Here is a 20,267-nt window from a genome sequence, read left to right on the forward strand (position 1 = left end):
CAACTTTATAGAACAACAACTCATCAATAAAAAAAAATCAATTATCAAAATGCAGAAAATAAAGCAGGTTGTCAATCAGCTGCACTGACGAAAAATTAAAATAAAACTCCTCCAATCTCTGAAAGTGGTATCGCTTTGCTCATTACACCAAATATTCTTTCAGCTAGTTAAAAATAAAGAAAACACCATGTGTTAACACATCTACCAAACAGCTATTAAATGTAACTTCTGTCCAACTGCATGTTATCTTTTGTTAAAGGGGATTTGTAATGGTGAGCTGGTTTGAGGGAATTGCCAATTGATTGGCAGTATATATTCTGTCATTAATATTTTAGACTGATGTATGACTAGTAAAAGCAGGTCTATTACGGCAATCAATACACATATATTTGGCACTTTAATAGAGGTGCATGCGAATGAACTAAAAACATTATAGTCATACCTGTATGCGTCCTCTGGTGGGCCTTCAAATGTGAACTCTTTGTGTAGACTTTCCTGCAGCCATTAAATTGGCAACGATGAACTCTTTTCTTATTTTCAGGTGAGGCTTCTCCTGCATTCCCAGTCTGCTCACTGTCACTTAGGCCACATTTTGACGTTATGGCGGCTGATGAAGACTCTGCAGCCTTTCCAGAGCTAACAGAGGCCTTTTTTGCAACCAGTTTTAATGTCACGGTTCCATCCAAAGCGGAGAGGGACTGTGGGGTTTTAACCAGATGCCGGCTGAGTTCTGGAGAAGACGGTGGCGTTAGTGATGTCACTGCATTAAGCTGTGCCTGGTTTACAGATGTATAACACTCCATAGCGGAACTTGCAGGCTGTAGGCTGACACATGTCTCTGATAGAAGCTTGTCTTGTGAAAGCAAAAGGTCCATACTAGGGCACTTCTCGTATGTGCTGATGTCCACAGGAATTACAATGGGATCAATCTTACGTGTACAGCCATCTGCACCTTGAGCAATAGAGCTGTTTAAGAAACAGTCTAAATCTTCCCCAAAACTCTCTGACATCTTCTTTGGTTCGGTCTGCAAATACCGTTCCAACTCCAGACAGGTCTATGAATGTAACAGGAGAGAGATTTCAACAACAAAGCAAATAGGACAGCAAAGGATTATATTTAAAGCAATCAAATAATTTTATCATTAAAGTCATAACATGGACAATGCTATACAGTATGTCGAAATAGTAATGTGTATGTTCCTATAAGGAATGGTGGCTAGCTTTTGATAGTTATCAAACCTAAGTGCTTCATTTTTTTATGTTTTTTTTAAAGCAGCTCTCTAAAAACCTTGTTAACTGCAAAAATGACAATATGACAATAGGGCCTTGGTTCCTGTAAAGTGATTATTTTGTAGGTAGGTAAGTGGTTTAAAGTCTGTATACACCTTAATCAGCATTTTATGGCCAAACAGGTAAGTGGAAAAACAAAGCAGATGGAAGAAAAAATTAAAGACTAGTATGGGAGGTCATAAAGTGTGGGGGAAGATTAACTTTATAAAATGTATATAGAAAACCGCTTTACCATAGGGGTACATTCAATTTGCCGCATTGTTCTTTAGAACAATGGACCCGCACATTATTACAGCTCACAGACCTGCGAGTAAAAATCAGCAGAGAAAGTACCGTAGAAATGGTAATAGTGCACGTGCCGCGTTGTTCTAAAGAAGAACATGGCTAATTGAATCTACCCATTAGGCGCATTTTCTTACAGGAATTGAGAAGTATCCCAAAAACTAATACACCCATTTCTATGATTGGGGATGTTTACTTGTGTTCAGCTTTAAAACCAAAAATATGGGCAATGTTCTCTACTGTAGTAAACTATCATTATGCAATAGATGGTATCATTCAAATAACACGTAGACATGATGACAATTCCAATATCAAGGCGCTCGTTTCACAGTCGTTACTCTTAACAAGCCATCTCTTCAAAACTGCTGGTGCTGATATTTTTATTAGTGAATTGAGATTACTGCTGTTAATGGCCAGTTTTCTGCACAGTGGGTGTTATAAATAGAGGATTTGAAGACTGCTTAAGTCCTTTGTCTTTTTAAGATACACCTACACATGAATAAACCGTACCAAACTAAACATACGAAGTTAAAAAAAAAATGAGGCACATAAGTCCTCTCTCTTGACCCACCCAGACCATACCCCTTTTAATATTAGAAAATCTAGATTGGAACAGGAGGTATGATGTAAGCTTCCTCTCACTTATGGGCTCCTACATCTTCCAGGTTAGCCTGACAGTGTTAGTTTTGCTACAGGAAATCTTCAAATTGGAGCTCTTATTTTGATAGCATTTAGACTCCTACATATGGATTAAATGGATAGGTCAGATACTGGTTTTCTGCATTTAACACCCCAAATGGGGGAAACCGTGGCATTTATATACTGGGAAAAAAAAAACTACTGTCACAAGTGTTTTTGATTGCATAAAAAAAATAAGAAATCTGCCATAATTAGCTGGTATAATACCACTGACCCAAAGCATGAGCCGACCAGTGTTACCGGTGTAGTTTTGCAAAGGGATCTTGAGATCTACCTCTGATTACCCAATCATAAAGTTTACTGTACATCTAGTGCACCATAAATTTGGCAATTGTACAACAGATTAACTATACTGACGCTGTATATAACAAGTCAGAGAAGGACCATTTAATTGGATGACAGTTCCTCACTTTGTATCTCTGATCACAGTACAAAGAATATGAGCTGTTCGATTTCCTGACTATGATACATAGAAATGTTTGTTCAGAAATAGTTGGTGAACCACTTTTTAGCAGACTAAAATGCCTTGGCTCAAAAGTAAAGCACTCCAGTCACTGGCTCTAGCCGAAAGTCACTTTGTCCTGTGTAACTTTGCAAGTCCACTGTTCAATAACTTTTATATTATTTAGAATTCGGCTGCCATTCTCTCTTTAGCACGAAGATGTTAAGGGCTCACAGCATCTGTTTGCTAGTACACAATGATAAAAAAAAGAAAAAAAATGAAAACTGCAGCAAGACATTCCAGGATTATCTGAAAAGCTGCGATAACATTCATTCTTTTCCCATTTCTTTTTACTAGCCTTTAACAACTTCTCAGTGGAATTCGGAAAACAGCCCCATGAATACCAATTTATTTAAAACACTTTCTAAAATATACTATATAAAAACTACTTTATGCTACTTTCATTGATAAATGAAACCGGATTAGGGGTTTGCATGAAGCTATACCGTGAGAAATTAACATGTTATTAACTTTAGGTAATGGTTAGCAGACTGACAATAACAGCTTTTATAAAACATAATGGATGCCTAGAGACAATGGGGAATGTAGATCTATTTCCTAGGAGTTTAAGCGCTTTGGAAAATAAGCTATTTCGTGGATATTAAAATGGTTGCCCAGGGCCAGTCTAATATGATGGAGATTTAGAAGCTGACATAGTGAGAGTTGAAATTTTAATGAATTCCTATAAGAAAACTACTCCATAATATTTCATGTAACTGAAATCCAGTCTAAAAAAAAAAAAGGTGTCAGGAAAGATTATGGTGACACACATACCATAATAAAACCCACAGCAAATAGAAAAAGAAAAAAGCAGTTTCACAATTGCAAATCCAGCCATAAAGAACACTTTGTCATTTACTTTCTTCAAAGCTATTTTATTGATGACTAAACCATGCATCACTAGGAATGGCACTTCTTTTCAGGTGAAAGAGGTTCAGCTGCTCAAATGGATTTTCTACATGCATTTTAGATAGTGGAACGCAATCTTTGAACTCTCCAATAATCAAACGTCTCAGTGCTATGAAATTGTGCCAAGCTAATTTTTAGGTTTGTTAAATCACATGGTACAAGTCCTGTTCGGTTATATGTAGGTGATGTGATTTTATGTACTGTAAAAACACTGAACAGAAATATAAGCAAATAGTATTGCCATTTAAAAACTGAATCTGTCCTATTTATCAAGTCTCTGGTCATCACTGTCTATCACTTCCTGGTCTCCGACCTCCCATGTCAGCAACGGACAAAAAGATTCCTACAGATGAGCCAATTCTTGCAGGTGGAACACACACTGCAAGTCTCTAACTTAAACATTAAAAGACGGCGGCTGTTACCGCACGTCATGCACATCAAAACTCTGAAGTGCGGAATATACGTCCACATATTTATTACAGATACCTTTAGTCCCCGGTGCTCCGGTTTCCTCCCACACTCCAAAAACATACTGGTAGGTTAATTGGCTGCTATCAAATTGACCCTAGTCTGTGTGTGTGTGTATGTTAGGGAATTTAGACTGTAAGCTCCAATGGGGCAGGGACTGATGTGAATGAGTTCTCTGTACAGCGCTGCGGAATTAGTGGCGCTATATAAATAAATGGTGATGATGAAAGATCTTTGAGATGGCAACAATTACTTTCTCTATATCAAAATTACATTTCATTGCAGGTTTAATTGTACTGTATTATGAAAGATGCAACATTAATATCTTAAGAAAGTGATAAAGTAATTTTTTTTTTAAAAAAAAAAAGAAATTTAATAAAAGGGGTTTGTTTTATTTCCAAAGAAATAAGTATATTTCAGGAGATTTTGTTTTGTTCACTACCAAGCTAGCTGAAATCTGTATGAAGTAGCAGAACATTGAGCTGTCCATGGTAGACAAATCAGTCACTTAACAATTAGTAGTCAGGATGGATCACTCCAGTCCAGTATAACGCAAAATAACAGCTCTGGAAAAGTTTATATGGAACGTGGAACAAAATTAGACTAAAAGTAACTAAAGGATATTTTATGCTTATTTACATTAGTTCCACAACTTCTGCTCTTGTTGATAGGAAGCAAATATATCTTTAATACCTTTCAGAGTGGGTAGTACTTTATTGGACATAGAACAAACCAAGGCGTTTTATGCTGCTCGTCGTCATCAACTGCACTTTGTAACTGACCTCCAAGACTACTTCATATTTCTAGAAAGAAATATGACCATTGTCACTGTGCTGGGTAGATAGAATAGAACACGTAATTACAAAAGTTAGTCTCACGGTGCGATGACAGGTCCACTTTAAGAAAATGACAACTCAATAGAAAAAGGAAATCCTTACATGGAAAAATATATCAGTCTACTGAGCTGAAAATGAAAAACTCTGGAAAAATAGTCAACTTTCAAACCCGGCTGTATTACAACATTGTCAGCTATACGGATACCAAATATCACATTCTTAAGATACCAAATGAGTAAAAGTTCTGTATAACATGGACTGAAGTACTGGTTCAAGTTGACATCTAATAAGTGAATATAATTTTAGTCTCAAACTACACCAGTCTTTAGCGAGAACCTGCTACAATACCTTAGAGTGGAAACCAAACACTTGTAGGGCGTTCCTACCTTTTCCATATATGTGATATGACACTGCAAAACCTCCCAAATTTCTGATATTTGGAAAATATAGTTTGCCAGCTCAACAATCAAATGGATAAAGGACATGATATTGTTTACACTAACTCATGCCGCTATCAAATAACTAAATGACTGTTTCAGACACACCTAACATTTCTCCTTTCCACCTACGAAGATTGCATATTTATTACTCTAATTTTCTAATGTATACGCTAAATAGGTGGTGCCGCTTAAGTAGAAATATTCTCTTCCCTTTTTGGCATTTTGGAAATCCCCAGTAAACATACTGATTACGTGCCTCCTAGTACTCCACCCGCGTTATTTGACTCATCATATTAAGACACTGATATCTGTTAAATACTATGCATTCCTTGTTGCATAATAACTATGAAATAAATACATCATTTCTACTTTACAAAATGTATAAAACCAGCAGGTTGCTTCTCGAAAACACCAGACACACAGTGACAGAGACGTTTGCAGACTTGTGTGTAGATATTCCCTCTGCAGATTGATTTATTTATATACAGGGCACTTGACGTCACTGCAACGCAGTCTCAGGGTTTTTTTTTTTTTAACCTATATCAGGTTCCATTAGTACACCATGCGTGGTGCAAGTGGGCTGGTATAGGGTGGTATGCCATACCGCCTCTTCTCCTACTACCGTCATTGTAAAGCCATCAAATTCCAGTCACTTATATTTCCCATACCACCACTTTCAATTGTCCACTACGACCTCTGGACACTATACTACTAATCATGTGGGAGGGGCGTCATCTGTCTGTGGGAAAGTAACACTTTACTTGTGAACATAGTTTCAGTGGAATGTCTGTTTAAGACCGAACAGTGTCGGTTCCTATATATAATATATAGTTTGGGGTTTAGTGGTTTAAACGACTGCAGAACAGTGAACTTCTGGTTAAGATAAACAAGAAAAAAAGAAACAACCATTTTTTCCTGTAAACATTACTGGGGGCAGATTCAATTAGCTGCGGTGTTCTTTAGAAGAAAAAAAAAATTATATATATATATATATATATATATATATATATATATATATATATATATATATATATACATATATTACAGTATATTGCAACATGCTTGAAGTAGCGATCCCACTTTTTTTTTAAAACAAGTTTTGTACCACTTTGACAGAGCTGATGTTCATTTTCCAGGAGGTTCTCTTATAACTCCTCTTGCAAAATCACTAGGGACAGTTATATGGCTGTCACTGCAAAAGTACTTCACATGGAGAGTGTATCTTGATCTCTGATTTAAAGACAGTCCTTCTCAGAGATCATGTGGTGGTAGAGGAAGGTGGGGAGGTGGAGGATGTTTCTCTCTCCTCACTATATCATGTCATACGACTGTGGTTGACATGGTATTCGCATGACACTGAGCAAACTATAAATTGATAATGGCACCTTGAATCCCTGTTCAAACTGTACATGAACAAAACAGTTTCTCTTTTAACAAATAACCAGAGTGATGTTAAAGAAACACTTCAATTTTAGCGGGAATTGCAGTTTTTAACAGTCCATATAGTAAATGAATATGGCCATAAAGTTAATATAGTAAATGAATATGGCTTTTCCCAACAGAAAAGGCACCATTAGTAATATAAAGTAAAAGGTTGAAAAGATTAAGATTGAATTTAAGAAACAAACAAAACTAAAAACACACAAAAAATACACAAACCTCGCTTTGCCACAGCGGTGCCCATTTTGTGCAAGAAATTCTGTCAATGTCAAAAAAAAGCTCTCCATATTTTTGGTTGGGTAATGAAGTCTGAGAAAATGAAGTTGAAAGTAAATGACATTTCACTGGCTCAGTTTAGCACAAACACTCCCCCTGGCTTTGCTGAGTATATATTGTCCCTTAAATGAACTTTTAAACTTGTCAGAGCCACACGCTCTAAAACAAGGGAAATAATCAGAAACCAGAACATCACTGAAGCGTCCTGTTGCACTGTATACAGATATGTCGTGCTGGTTTTCTTAATTCCTCTTTTTTTCTCTAATCCATTATGAATAGATACTATTATGTTCATGATGAAGGTTTGCAGCAGTTCAACAGTAACCTAAGTGCAATTAGAAATTGAATTGATGCTACTTGAGGATAACAGCAGGTTGTTAAGCTCATGTGTTTAATGGTGTTTCCGGCAAGTGCTATTCATGAGATGATGCGGATTGCGTATTAATATCTGCATTAAAGATGGGATCCTGTCAATCATGTCAGTGTTGACAGAGACAGTTGATTAAGACCTTTGCACAAGAGCATTAAGAAATCCGACAAATTGCAAGACAGACAGGTTTCACACAAACCAAAGTACAGGAGCACATTGCACTAAAAGACAGAGTTGCTACATTCAGAGAGCACTGCAATTCTCTATAAATAGAGTTACATATTACTGGAAAAGCCACTTAGCAGATATGATACAATATAAAGTGCTTATAATGTAAAGCTATAAACTTCTGGTAGTAGTCAGGCAATGAGACATTACTGATGTCCATAAACACCAGCTATAAAAAAGTATCCATGGCTTTTAGCATTTTTTTTTAATTTTTTTTGTTTCTTACATTATGGAATCAAAATGGATTTAATAGGGAAGTCTTACACAAGATTTTGTTCCGACATTACATAATATTTTAAGTTAGAAATATTAGAGAGACAATAATGGATTACAAAAGTATTTACCCTCCCCCTTTGTTTTATTACTTAGGAGAAGCAGCAATAGCTGCAATTACAGCCATTTGGGTCAATTTTTACTAACTTTGTAGACACATCATTTTTTCCCCCTTCTTGTTTGCAATATTCCATCACGTTGGATGGGGACCGTTGGGGAATGATTTTTAAATTATTCAACAGATTCAGAATGAGATAGAGCTCTGTCCTGCCGAAGTATAAAATCTCAGCCAACAAGTAAGAAAGGCAGTATTGGGACCAGAAATGGCCTTAAGCATAGGGATCATTGAAACCTATATAATATGGATAGACCAAACAGTTAAATAAAGCATGTTCAGTAATCTCTATGCTGTAAGTAAAAAAGTTTTATGTAATACTTCTAAGCATTCCATGAAGAATGCAAACAAGTCCTTATTTAGGGCTACATAATATAAAATCACATGGATGTAAAGCGATTTCTTAAAAACTGGTTGTCGGCGAATGTCATGCATTGCATGCGTTCCTGCCTTCTAGATTCAGATCCTTATTGGTTCTTGGACATTGGGACTTAGTGGAACCCATCCCAGGACCTTATAAGTGTGAGGTGGACAAAGACTGTTAGAAAAATGTGTGTCTGGAATAATAAAAACAAAAAAAAAAAAAACGACATTTTTTATTTTTTACAAGCTTTATTCAGTAACAACTGAAACCAACAAAAGGAATAATTTTTTAAAAATATCTGTTATTCGTCTTAATTTTAAGACATTTTTATAGATTAATTTAGACCAACTACAGTTTAATAAGCAATATGTATCTTCTAAGTGCACAAAACAGTGATTTTTCGATGTCCTGACACAAGCTTCTATTATGAAGTCCATTTCCCAAAGTCCCTTCCAGACTGGTCTGGCGCTCTGGCAACCTGTAATTATTCTCAGCTTCCCTAGACTCTTCCCACTGTCTTTGCACCTGTGTCAGTTTAAATAGGCAGCTGGCAAAGCATCCTGCAGAACTGCTGTCTGTACAGTGTCTGTTTTAAACCCCCTCAGTGGCAGTAGGGTGCACATATTAGACACTATGACTAGTCAACAATATTTCCCTAGATATAGACTGATTTGCAGAGCATTTATAACAATATACATAAAAGAAATACAAATATTATATTCAATAACTTTGAGGTAATCATGCATGTATTATAATGAAAACATTACCATAAATGCATTCATTATAAAATATTGTATATATACGACTTGTTATGAACAATAAAAAAAAAAACTTTTACTAAAACAAAATAATGAAGAAGAAAAAACTTTCAAAATAATACATTTAGACATATACATAAAGCAACATAGTCTAAATGGTGGTCAAAGGGAAGAATGTGGTCCTCCAGAGCAATTCTGATAAAGATTCTTCATAAATGCAATTATATAACATTGTATTAATTGGATTCAGTGCATGATCAATTGAACCATAAGAAAAATATAGCATAGCTATAGGATAACCTCATAATACATGACTAGGCAAGGCCACTATATTACGCAGACCTGATAGCATAACTATACTATTATAAGTGTAATACATCACTTTACCCTCAACATAAACATCAATAATCATGACGTGACAGTAGATAATAGGAGAGGCAAATAAAAATGTTGATTATAAGATCATTGTGGCATGAACATAATTAATTTCAAGTTTAGAATTTGGCAAAGAAAATCATGGCTCACTATTCATGTCATAAATAGAAACCTTGAATGGATACATCAACAGAATAGGATTCTTGAATCAGAGTCAAGTTTGCCGTTTCTGTGGCGTGACTGTGGAGAAAGGTTTAATGTCCCTGCAGGATTTCTTTCAATCATTACAAGTGATTTTAGCCTTTGCTTTTTTTGGTCCTTAGGGGATCTTAATATATTAATCTTTCCATGTTATTGATATTACAGACCTGTCCTAAAAAATAATTACGGACAATGTGGAATATAAGATATGTGGGCACAAAAGTAACATTACGTAACAAGTGCATTTGTGTCTCATTCCAATTGAGCAGCTCAACATTTTTGGAAAAAACGTGCTCTCATCTTCAGCATTTAGGTCTCATACCTACTGGCATCAAATTTATGAGTTCTAGCAGCTTTTTTAATGCTAGGACAACACATGAAAACTGTTTTGAAAATGAAACCCCATTCAGACCACTGGCTGCTCCTTACAAAGTGTTTAACATAAAGCTTCATTAATTTCCCAAACGGGCGAGTTCACAAGTTAACAACTGCATGTCAAATGCGAAATATGACAAAAGAACAAATAAAAACAACAACACACAACTACTAGCCCTGTGCACTTTCCCCAAAACAAAATAAACCTGCTATGCAACTTTCAGATGATATATCATTTATTGCTTGAACATGTTAAACAGCTTTCACTAAATACTTTGATCATTCTAATGTCCCTCTGAAATATTCTGTATGTTTTTCTCACCCTGCTATAGGACACAATTAGCCGTGAGGGTCCTTAGTAGCGCACTGTATTTATGGGCACCAAAACTGCAGTAATGAAAACATTGCTCATTTTTGCTAGCACCTCTGTGAGGTGTGAGCAAAAAATTAACGAAGATCAATGCCTAAATGTCACGCGGAAACACAATACATGATGCTACTACGGTACCTCGCAGATAATGAGAGGACTAAAAGGCACATAAGGAATCCAGAAAAATAAAAGCAATTTATATAAACTTTCAGGTGGGGAAGTTAATTAAAATATCTGATGGTGGACAATCAATTCACTGCATCAGTTAGATTTTGTATTTATAGGATGCCCCATATCTTTTGCTTTGTTGTTGCAGTGAGGTACTAGTAGGTTCATAAGTTATCCATGTAGCATAGCAGAATACTTAATATACCTGCAGAATACTATAATATACACACACACACACACACACTTACTATATATAGCCACACATACATGTACACACACACATTTTAGGATTAAGAGAATGCAGAAAAAATAGCGCCAGATGTCAAGTTAAGTGTTTTCCACCATCTAGTATAGGAAATAGCTGCATACACCATTTTGCAATAAGTGAAATATTCTGGATATCACAATATGTATATTGAATATGGCGAAAGATAAAGAAAAAAAAAAAAGACAAGATATTTAAAGATTCTACTGTAATTGTACATTTCTCAGAAAGGCCAGATTTCGGCTATCTCCTTGCATGGACACGGTCAGCTCATATATCACACAGAGAAAATTCACTCTTGGGATTCTCCTCCTTCATTAATTACAATCAGCTAACCATGTCTATTTCTCGGAACTGCACTACCAAGGTAACACGTCTGACACATCAGGCTGGAGACAGTCTTCAGAGACTTATTTATAAGCCTTCTCTACCACTTTTGTTTATTTGTTCAGATCTGATGTTTTGGACTCCCATAAAATTTCTAAATACTTTAACTCAGTGAAGGACAACAGGCAGCCATCCAAGGCTTTACCTGTGGCCCCTGGTGCTTTCTGCTCTATGGTCAGATTTGTAAGCTTGTAACACTTGTTTAAAATGTCTTCTAATATGTTATTGCAAATAGCTGTCTCTTTGTTTGATTAAATGTATTGTTTATCGCAGACACAGGTTAATGTGCGGTCCCCTTAAGGTTAGAGGACTGCCCATGTGACATGTGAAGTGCATCAGGTTGCCTATCACTGCCATAAGTTCTGCAAAAAAAGAATATTATCTTCTAAAACATTTAAAATTGGTTTTGGATACAATACATACAAAATAAAATGTATTCATAGTAGATGTGCAAGGTTTAATATTACCATGCCCTTCTTAATTCCATACTGTAAGAGCAGGGGTCAGGGAACTTTTTTACCTTTTACCCCCAAATATGTTTAGATACACCGACGTTATCCCCTTGATTTGAAAGGAAGGAAATCATATATTATCAATTATTGGGGGCATATTCAATTGACGGCGGGATCGCCGAAAATCCCGCGCTCTAAAAATATTACCGTTATTACGTTAATCCTGCGTGGGAAAACCGTTAATACGGTAATTTCAGCTCGGAGCTGCGAGCGCGGGATTTTCGGCGATCCCGCCGTCAATTGAATATGCCCCTTGGAATTCAAAATTTTATTGAATCTATTGAAAATTTCTTTGAAAGCTTCAACTTCAAAACTTCAGGTTTTGGAGAAATGATGTTGCTTCATTTTTGATACGAGAGCATCAATATTGGGGCATTTTGATGTCAGCAATTTGGATACAGTCTTTAGCATACAATCGATTTCTCTGCTTTGTTTTTATGTTCATTAGAGTGGAACATCCTTATTCGCAAAGGTAGGTTGTTGCAAAAGGCAGCAACTTTTTGACTGCCTCCTCATGTGCAGTTTTGAATGCCTTTGCAGCTGTTGACATCCAAAAATATGACAGATCTGCTTTGTTTTCAAATGCAATAGGTGCTTCATTATTGCATCGAAGCTCAAGAAGTGCCTCTGCCAACCCTTGAAGCTCTTCTGGTACAACAGCAATTTCACATTTAAAGGGGTCTACAATCCAACTGACATCATGAATCGGCAGCATTACCCCCAGGAATTTCATTTTTACCCCATTTGGGGTAATTTACCCCTGTTCCCTGACCACTGCTGTAGAGTATAACATGCAAAATACAACCTTTACTCACTGGCTTGTTTTGGAGTTTAACTATTGTAAGCAATACAATCCATATAATAGGGTCTTTACTATTGAGAACATATAGTTTGCCTTTAGGAAGGGGCACGGACTGACAGAATTGTGTTTTTTTCATTCAGCTTACAGGAACAATTGTCCACAAGAAAGACATTTAGACATAGAAAATATGGTCCCTATGGTAGATGCCGAACAGTTATTCTACACTGACAAGGCAATGACACTTTATTTTACTGCCACTAACCTTAGCTTTCCAAGCCTGTTCAACTTAGCTCAATAATTTTGGAACATTGCTCCTGATCAGTCAAAGCCCACGTTGTCATCACTCAGGAGCACAAGAACTAAACCAATGTACCATCTTTAAATCCCCCAATCAAACATGAGGCAAAGGCCAACTAAAAGCTAGGTTCCTGGCTTTTTTGAACTCAACAAATCCGAGTAGAATCAAAGCGAGAACCTGCCAAGAAAATGTTACACAAGCTTTCAGCAAAATATGCTTTAAGATTTCCCCGAGCGTTGAAGCGTTCAGATTTTCTATTGTGGATGATTTGTTCGCGTAATAAACTTTTCTTAGTGCTGTCGAAAGCCAGCATTGGTTTCTGAAAAGGCTCCTTCATGGTATGAAAAGGTAGTGAATTGTGCCCTAGGGTCGTAACCAGAGCTGTGTAAACAGATGAAAGCGACAAATCGTATATATTACAAACATTTTGCTTAGAACAGCCATAAGTAGCGGAGCACAAACCGTTGCAGGCTAAAATAGAAAATCTAGTTACTGCAGATTTGGAAAGCAAACACTACATAGAGAAATGTACTTGTGTTGTGCCAGATGTAAATTAAAATATTTGTTTGTTATCTAATGTTGATGGAAATGCCAGTTAGTCAATTACTTTGATGATATATTTAAAAACAATATTTTACCCTCATAAAAGGCAATATGCCTTACAGTTATCTTACACATTATTTATTTTTTCAAAAACATAGGGAAAAAGTAATTCTGCAAAGACTTCCTCAATTCTCTACATATTTACATTTAATAGAATGTATAGAAGCTGCTATATTACTTTTCCAGCTAACAATGTTAAACTACTGGATTTGAGGTCAATGAAACATTGCAACTGGTGGTCAAACTCTGAAACACTATAGAGCCCATGTTACTATTCCTTATTGAGACAATAGTTGTACTATATACTGTTTTAGGATTTTGAAATTGTTACCGAGACATAGATTACTGCAGTGCAAGAAGCAGCTTGCAATCTACATTTCATTTAACTTCAACATGCCTGAACGTTGTCCTGGATTATCTTCTACTAACAGGTTATGAGCAAAGGAAAACACTGAAAGTCAGATGAATTACGTGAAGTTCAGTGTGGCCAATATGACAAATCGGATCTACCAGTCATTAAAGTGAAGATGCGTTGAATAAGGGAAGGTACGTGGAAACATATATCAGAGGCCAAGACTATTCAACTCCAAAATACCATCTTCCCTGGCAAATATGGTGATGAAATTGTAAGAAACTGTAAGAAGAAGTTTGAGGAGCTTTAGAGGCGCCTTCATGGTATTGGAGAAAAAAATAAAATACTTTATGCAGCTGCACTGTTATTCAGTGGTCTCCCAGACACCTATGAAATGCTTGTGACCACAACAGACCAGACAACAAGCTCACATTAGAATAAGTCAAGCACAAGCTTGTGGATGAACAGAAGCAGAAAACAGAGCGTGCAAATGACAATATGCCTACAGCAGAATCAGCATTAAAGACACAAGAATTATAGTCAACAATGTGAAACGGGAATGTTTTGCATGCAATAAACCTGGTCACCTAAAGGCTGACTGCTGAGTTTGGAAAGCTAGAATATATTGGTGGAAAGAGTTAACATTCTTTTATATAGCATTTAACACTTCCAACATTGTGGTGTGTCTTCAAACCATGTACAGTGGATGAATTCTGGAACCATAAGACGAACGATAAAGCATCTACTGTTGCGTTGACCAAAGTAACATGGAGTTATCATAGCAAATGGACTGGATAGGACATTAGAAGGAATAGAGAAAGGTTACCTTCACTGCCCATATAGTCACCAGAAATCTACTAGTAATTAATGTATTATATGTACCTAGTTTTCCTGGCAACTTGTTGTCAGCAAAGAAACTCACAAAGCAAGGAAATGGTTTTCAAGGATGACAGCTGCATAATTACAAAAGGGAGTCATACTCTTGCAGAAGGAAAAATCACTGATAAATTGAACCAGTTGAAGTGCAAAGAAGCAGTCATTACCACCAAGCAGGACTAACATATGAACTGCAGCCATACTTTGACATCTAGGACATAGGAGTTGATGTTATTAAGATTAATTAGTGTAGCCAGATGAAATTAACTAACTAACTGCTTGAAAGAGAAAAGGACAAGGAAATATTTTCCAAAAACCAGCAGCAACAGAGTTGAACAGACTCTCTCCTTGATACACATGGACATGTGTGGATGAGCATTAAGACCCTAGGAAGGCAGTATTTTCTCATTTTCATATATAATTAGTCAAGATATACAATAGCCTATCTGCTGCACAGCAATGATAAAGTACTGGAAAACTGCTCAAAAAAACTAAAAGTTTGTCAAGATGTCAAAGATACTACAGTACCTGTAGATAATGGGACTGAATAAACAAATGGTAAAACAATACAATTATTGATAAAGAATGAACTAAAGTACCATACAACCCTGAACATAATGGTATATCAGAAAGAACCATACTCTGTGTCAAAGAGCATACTTTGCCCATTTTCACAGATAGGTCAGTGACATAATGGGGTGTAGCAGTCATGACAGCCTGTTCTTACTCACTAAGGCTACAAAGAAAACTTAATACAAACAGTGGAACAAACAGAAGCCTGACTTAGAGCATATCAGAACAATTGAAAGCAATAGAGTAATAAAAGATGATGCAAAGTTTGACAATTGAAAAGAAGCAGAAAAGGATTAAAGCTATTTATGAAAAAAATTACTCTCTCAGGCAGTCCCAGATTTGGGAACTTAATAGGCAAGCATGCAATTGGATGCAAATGGGTTTCTAAGATCATGGAGTAGATTTACTAAAAAAAAACAAAAAAAAAACCAACTTCTAAAAAAGGGAAAATAGAGGCGGTACCTATAACCAATCAGACGCTACCTATCATTTTCTAGAACGTATTCGATACATGATGGCTAGAATTGGATTTGCTATTGGCAACAACTCCACTTTTCATCTTTAGAGATTGTAATAAATCTACCCTTTAGTGCGAATCTGAAAGCAAAGTTCAGTGATTCAAGACAAGTGTCACAAAGATATTTGCAAAATATGGCAACAGTTATGTGACACTTTTATTCCAGTTGCTAAACAAGGTACATATTAAAGGACCCTGATGGTGCGACAGTTGTACTTAAGATGAGAATAAATCAAAATAGGATTCCTCAATAGTGATCTTGAACAAACTTAAGCATATGAAAAGAGAGAGAAGAGAAGAGACAAGAGAAGATCTGTTGAAGATAGGGTTAGACAATTTTTTGGCGGAAAAGTGTATCCAGGGATACGACCATTAATTAAAATGAAGGATAGTAGTGAATATAGGGTAAAAATAGGACTATAATATTGGATCTGAGGGGATTTTCCCAATTGAAACAGATTGGCGGTTGCTTACTCTGGATCAATTTCAAATATAAGTGAGGGATCACAGGAGATCCAAAATAGGTTGAACTTGATGGACTGGTGTCTTTTTTCAACCTCATCAACTATGTTACCATCACTTTGCTTAAAAAAGTTACAGAGATAACTTTAAGGACTCAATCAGCCAGAGTATGGAATTCCAAAATAAACAGGGTTTTGTTAGAGGAAGGGTTCACACAAAGTCAAGTTGATCCATGCTTGCACTCCAAGATGCAACTGAAAAATGGATCTACCTACTTCTCTATGTATCTCAATGAACTGATCTTAGCACACAAGGATGAAAAAATTAAGTCAACAAACACTGTGACAGTAAACACCTGCAAGATATGATATATCATCTGGGAATAAAAGTTTCTTCAACCAGAGTGCTAAAATCAGTGCAATTATAAAACTAATTTTGGATAACAGAATCTAAAATTGTGTCAACATAAATGCATACAGCCTATCTGAAATTAAAAAAAAGACTATCTGCTATCCAATAATGAGAGTTTCAGACAAGCCCGGCATTGTTTTGTATTTGGCAACAACTGCATTTAGCGTATAGCCTAATATTACGTCTCAGCAGAAAGTGTCAATTGCATTATTGTCTACAGAGGCAGAATATATATTTCAGCAGCTCATGCTATCCAAGAGGTGAATTGGCTGTTCTAGCTGTTAGAAGATCTCAAAGAGCCATCTGCTAAGACAATAATGAAAACACCAATGGTATCTCAAGCTTGCAAATAGTGAGATTCATGCTAGAAACAAGTATATGTGAAGTAGTAAAATAGGATATGTTGATAGCTGAAGCTTAGACAAAGCTACTACCAAGACCCAACATGATAAGTAGCTGTTGAGTAGGGAACTTTAAATCATGTTTATTCATATAGTTATTGAGACAACTACTGTACTATATGTGTTATATAGTTTTAATAAGCTAACAAAAGGTGTTGGGGAAGCACGGTGGCCTAGTGGTTAGCACTTCTGCCTCACACCACTGGGATCAGGAGTTCGATGCCCGACATGGCCTTATCTGTGTGGAGTTTGTATGTTCTCTCAGTGTTGCTCTGGTTTCCTGACACACTCCAAAAACATACTGGTAGGTAAATTGGCTGCTATCAAATTGACCTTAGTCTCTCTCTGTCTGTCGGTGCAAGTTAGGGAATTTAGACTGCAATAAGGCAGGGACTGATACGAGCGAGTTCTCTGTATAGCACTGCGGAAGTAGTGGCACTATATAAATAGCTGCTGATGATAATTATGAAGGTGTTTTAGTGGGGGGGGGGGGGTTAAATACATAAGCTCAGAAACTAGAAACTGACAGATGATTTGCTCTTGAATAAAAAAAAAAAATCTTCTTAAAGTTAAATGTACCCAAGTACATTCTCTATGCTGACGAATTTGCCAGTTCACAGACAATTTCACCCACATGGTCCTGTCCAAACATTCTGGAATGGAAGTTTGGAACCCAACTAAGCAACATTCCTATTGATCCTAAATGCACTCTTGTACATCTCCAGATTCCTGACCTCCCCAAACAGCTAATTGATTAGACATGTATACTCAGTGCTGCTACAGGTTTGATTGCTGCTTCCACATAAAGACAAACCCACCGACCCTTTTAGCCCTGATGAGGAATTTGGAAAATCTAAGAAATTAAGCTTATTACTAGCATACTGATGAATTCCTCAGTATCCTTTTACAGGACCTAGGCAGTTTGGACACAGTTCAATGATCTTCATATGTTGCAATAATAAAATGCCACTGCACCCCTTACCCTAGGTTAGATCTAACAACCACTTATCCTACGTAAAGGACAGACTTGTCCGAGAGGAATCTCCACACACATCTCATTTACCTTACACCTCACCCAATAATAAAATCCTGGCATTGTTGTAATGTTTCATATATCCTTTATTGGTTTCAAGTTGATCAGACAAATCAACCGTTTTCTATTTTGCTTAATATTTCTAATGTCAATCCTTAGGATATTATTTGTGATCTGTTTGAATGTATTTGGTGCCTTTAACAAATAATTCTTTAAAAAAGACAAAAAAATAATTCAATCAACCATTAAACTTCAACACACCTGGAAAGTATCCTGAATTATCTGCTGCTAACAGCCCAGTACTCATCTTTACAAAGCAATAATTTTTCATGAAAGCATAACTCAAATGTGGTACTAAGCTTGTTTTATGTATAAATAATTTTAATTTTTTTTTATTATGAAACTGATAGACTGATGTCAAACTAATAGATGCTCAGGGTTAGCGACTTTCTGACTAAGCTCCGTTCCATTAAATGACTTTGGATAAAACAGAAAGGGGCTTGAAGAAGGGGTCCTTACGTTGCAGTAGGAATGCCAAGAGTAGATGGAGGGGGGGGGGGGGGGGGGAAATATTATGGGGCATGTCTATGTACCATGCTGAATTTTATTTTAAACCAAAAACAAAAGAAAATCTTAAAATGTACACAATAAATGTTACTGGGATTCCACTAGGTAAAGTATAGCAAAACATCTGTTCCATTTAAATCTATACTGTGTAACACATCTTTCTTTGTTCATGTAGAATGCTTCTCAGAGTTTACTTCCGTGAGAACATGGCTATTGGGATAGCCATTGAAGCTACAATAAACTGGCTGCGGATACACACGTGCCTGCAGGAAAAGGAGAGGCTTCCTGCTTATTTAGACAGCTCTCAGAACATCTGCATGCTCCTTTAATTTACGCTAGAAAAACAAGTGCACAATTTTTGACATTTTTTAAAAAACCACTCGGAAACTCAACAGCAGGCAAAATAATCATTTCAAAATGTTCCCACCAAAACTGTACAGCAGGCTTAGTGTTATTACACTTACTGCTGTATATAAAAGAACACCATAGAAAAAAGTACTTTCTTTTGGATATGAACAGCACTCTACCCAACTAGGAAAGTCCATAACCTTATCCTCTGGACTTCAACTCTACTAGATCCTTCAAAACCCATGGACTGAATCTGAATCTGAACTACTGCAATTATTTTCATTCTTTATTTAAAAACACAAACATATAACCTGCACTATACATTGAGGAAATCATGATACAAATAGATAACACACAATGAAATAAAGCAGACGTTAGAGATGGCCCTGCCCAAATAAGTATTCCATCTTAGAGGTGTGGGGAACAATAGACACACATTGTATCAGAATAAATAATGTAGCTAGTGGGGGTGGGGAAAGTATGTATGGGCTACTCTATGACAAGAGCATTATTAGCGTCAATCGTAAAGCAGCCATTGGCAACTGGCATTTCTAAGCATCCAATAGTGGTATGGTTTGGCATGGCTGGAATGAAGAGAGTCAGTAGAAGGTGGAGACATGACATAAAAGATAAATTAGTCATTGTAGAAGTCTTATAGGGCCTGATTCATTAAGGAAAGTAAAGCAAAAAAAATTGAGTTTCTTTGCATTGTGGCAAAACCATGTTGCAGTGGAGGGGGAGGTAAATTTAAACTGTGGGGACAGATTTATAGTTGCAATAGTACATGTCCTAGATCGATTTTAAATTTCAGCGTAAAAAAAAAGCCATCAAGTATTTGTGTGCTACATGAAAAAGCAGCCTGTATTTATCTTATGTGCAAAATAATAAACGAACATGCACCCCTTGCATTGTAACATGGTTTTATCCAGGAGAAAAGTTACTCATTTTTTGCCTTACTTTCCTTAATGAACCAGGCCCATAGTCTTTACCCTGCACTGTCTCCCCGTAAATGGCAGTCAGCAATGGCTACTTGAATGTTGTGCCCATCAATGCTTCTGCCTACAGTAGTCCCACACACTGTCCCTACTAGCAGCTACAATTATTATTCCTTTTCCTTATAT

At 36.5% G+C, this 20,267-nt stretch overlaps 1 protein-coding gene across 2 annotated transcripts in view; it reads right to left on the reverse strand.

The window, feature by feature from the left end:
• KLF7 (KLF transcription factor 7) overlaps positions 1–20,267 on the reverse strand; it is a 92,869-nt gene that overhangs the window by 35,617 nt on the left and 36,985 nt on the right. Inside the window, exon 2 of one of the 2 annotated variants that reach the window (XM_075180221.1) lies at positions 627–1,055. In XM_075180221.1, the coding sequence (XP_075036322.1) occupies positions 627–1,055 (429 nt within the window). Of the gene's footprint in view, positions 1–442; positions 1,056–20,267 lie in introns of both variants that reach the window. The other variant, XM_075180220.1, reaches the window with a different exon arrangement.

The sequence above is a fragment of the Mixophyes fleayi genome, chromosome 7 (genome assembly GCF_038048845.1).
Source record: "Mixophyes fleayi isolate aMixFle1 chromosome 7, aMixFle1.hap1, whole genome shotgun sequence".
Taxonomy (NCBI): domain Eukaryota; kingdom Metazoa; phylum Chordata; class Amphibia; order Anura; family Limnodynastidae; genus Mixophyes; species Mixophyes fleayi.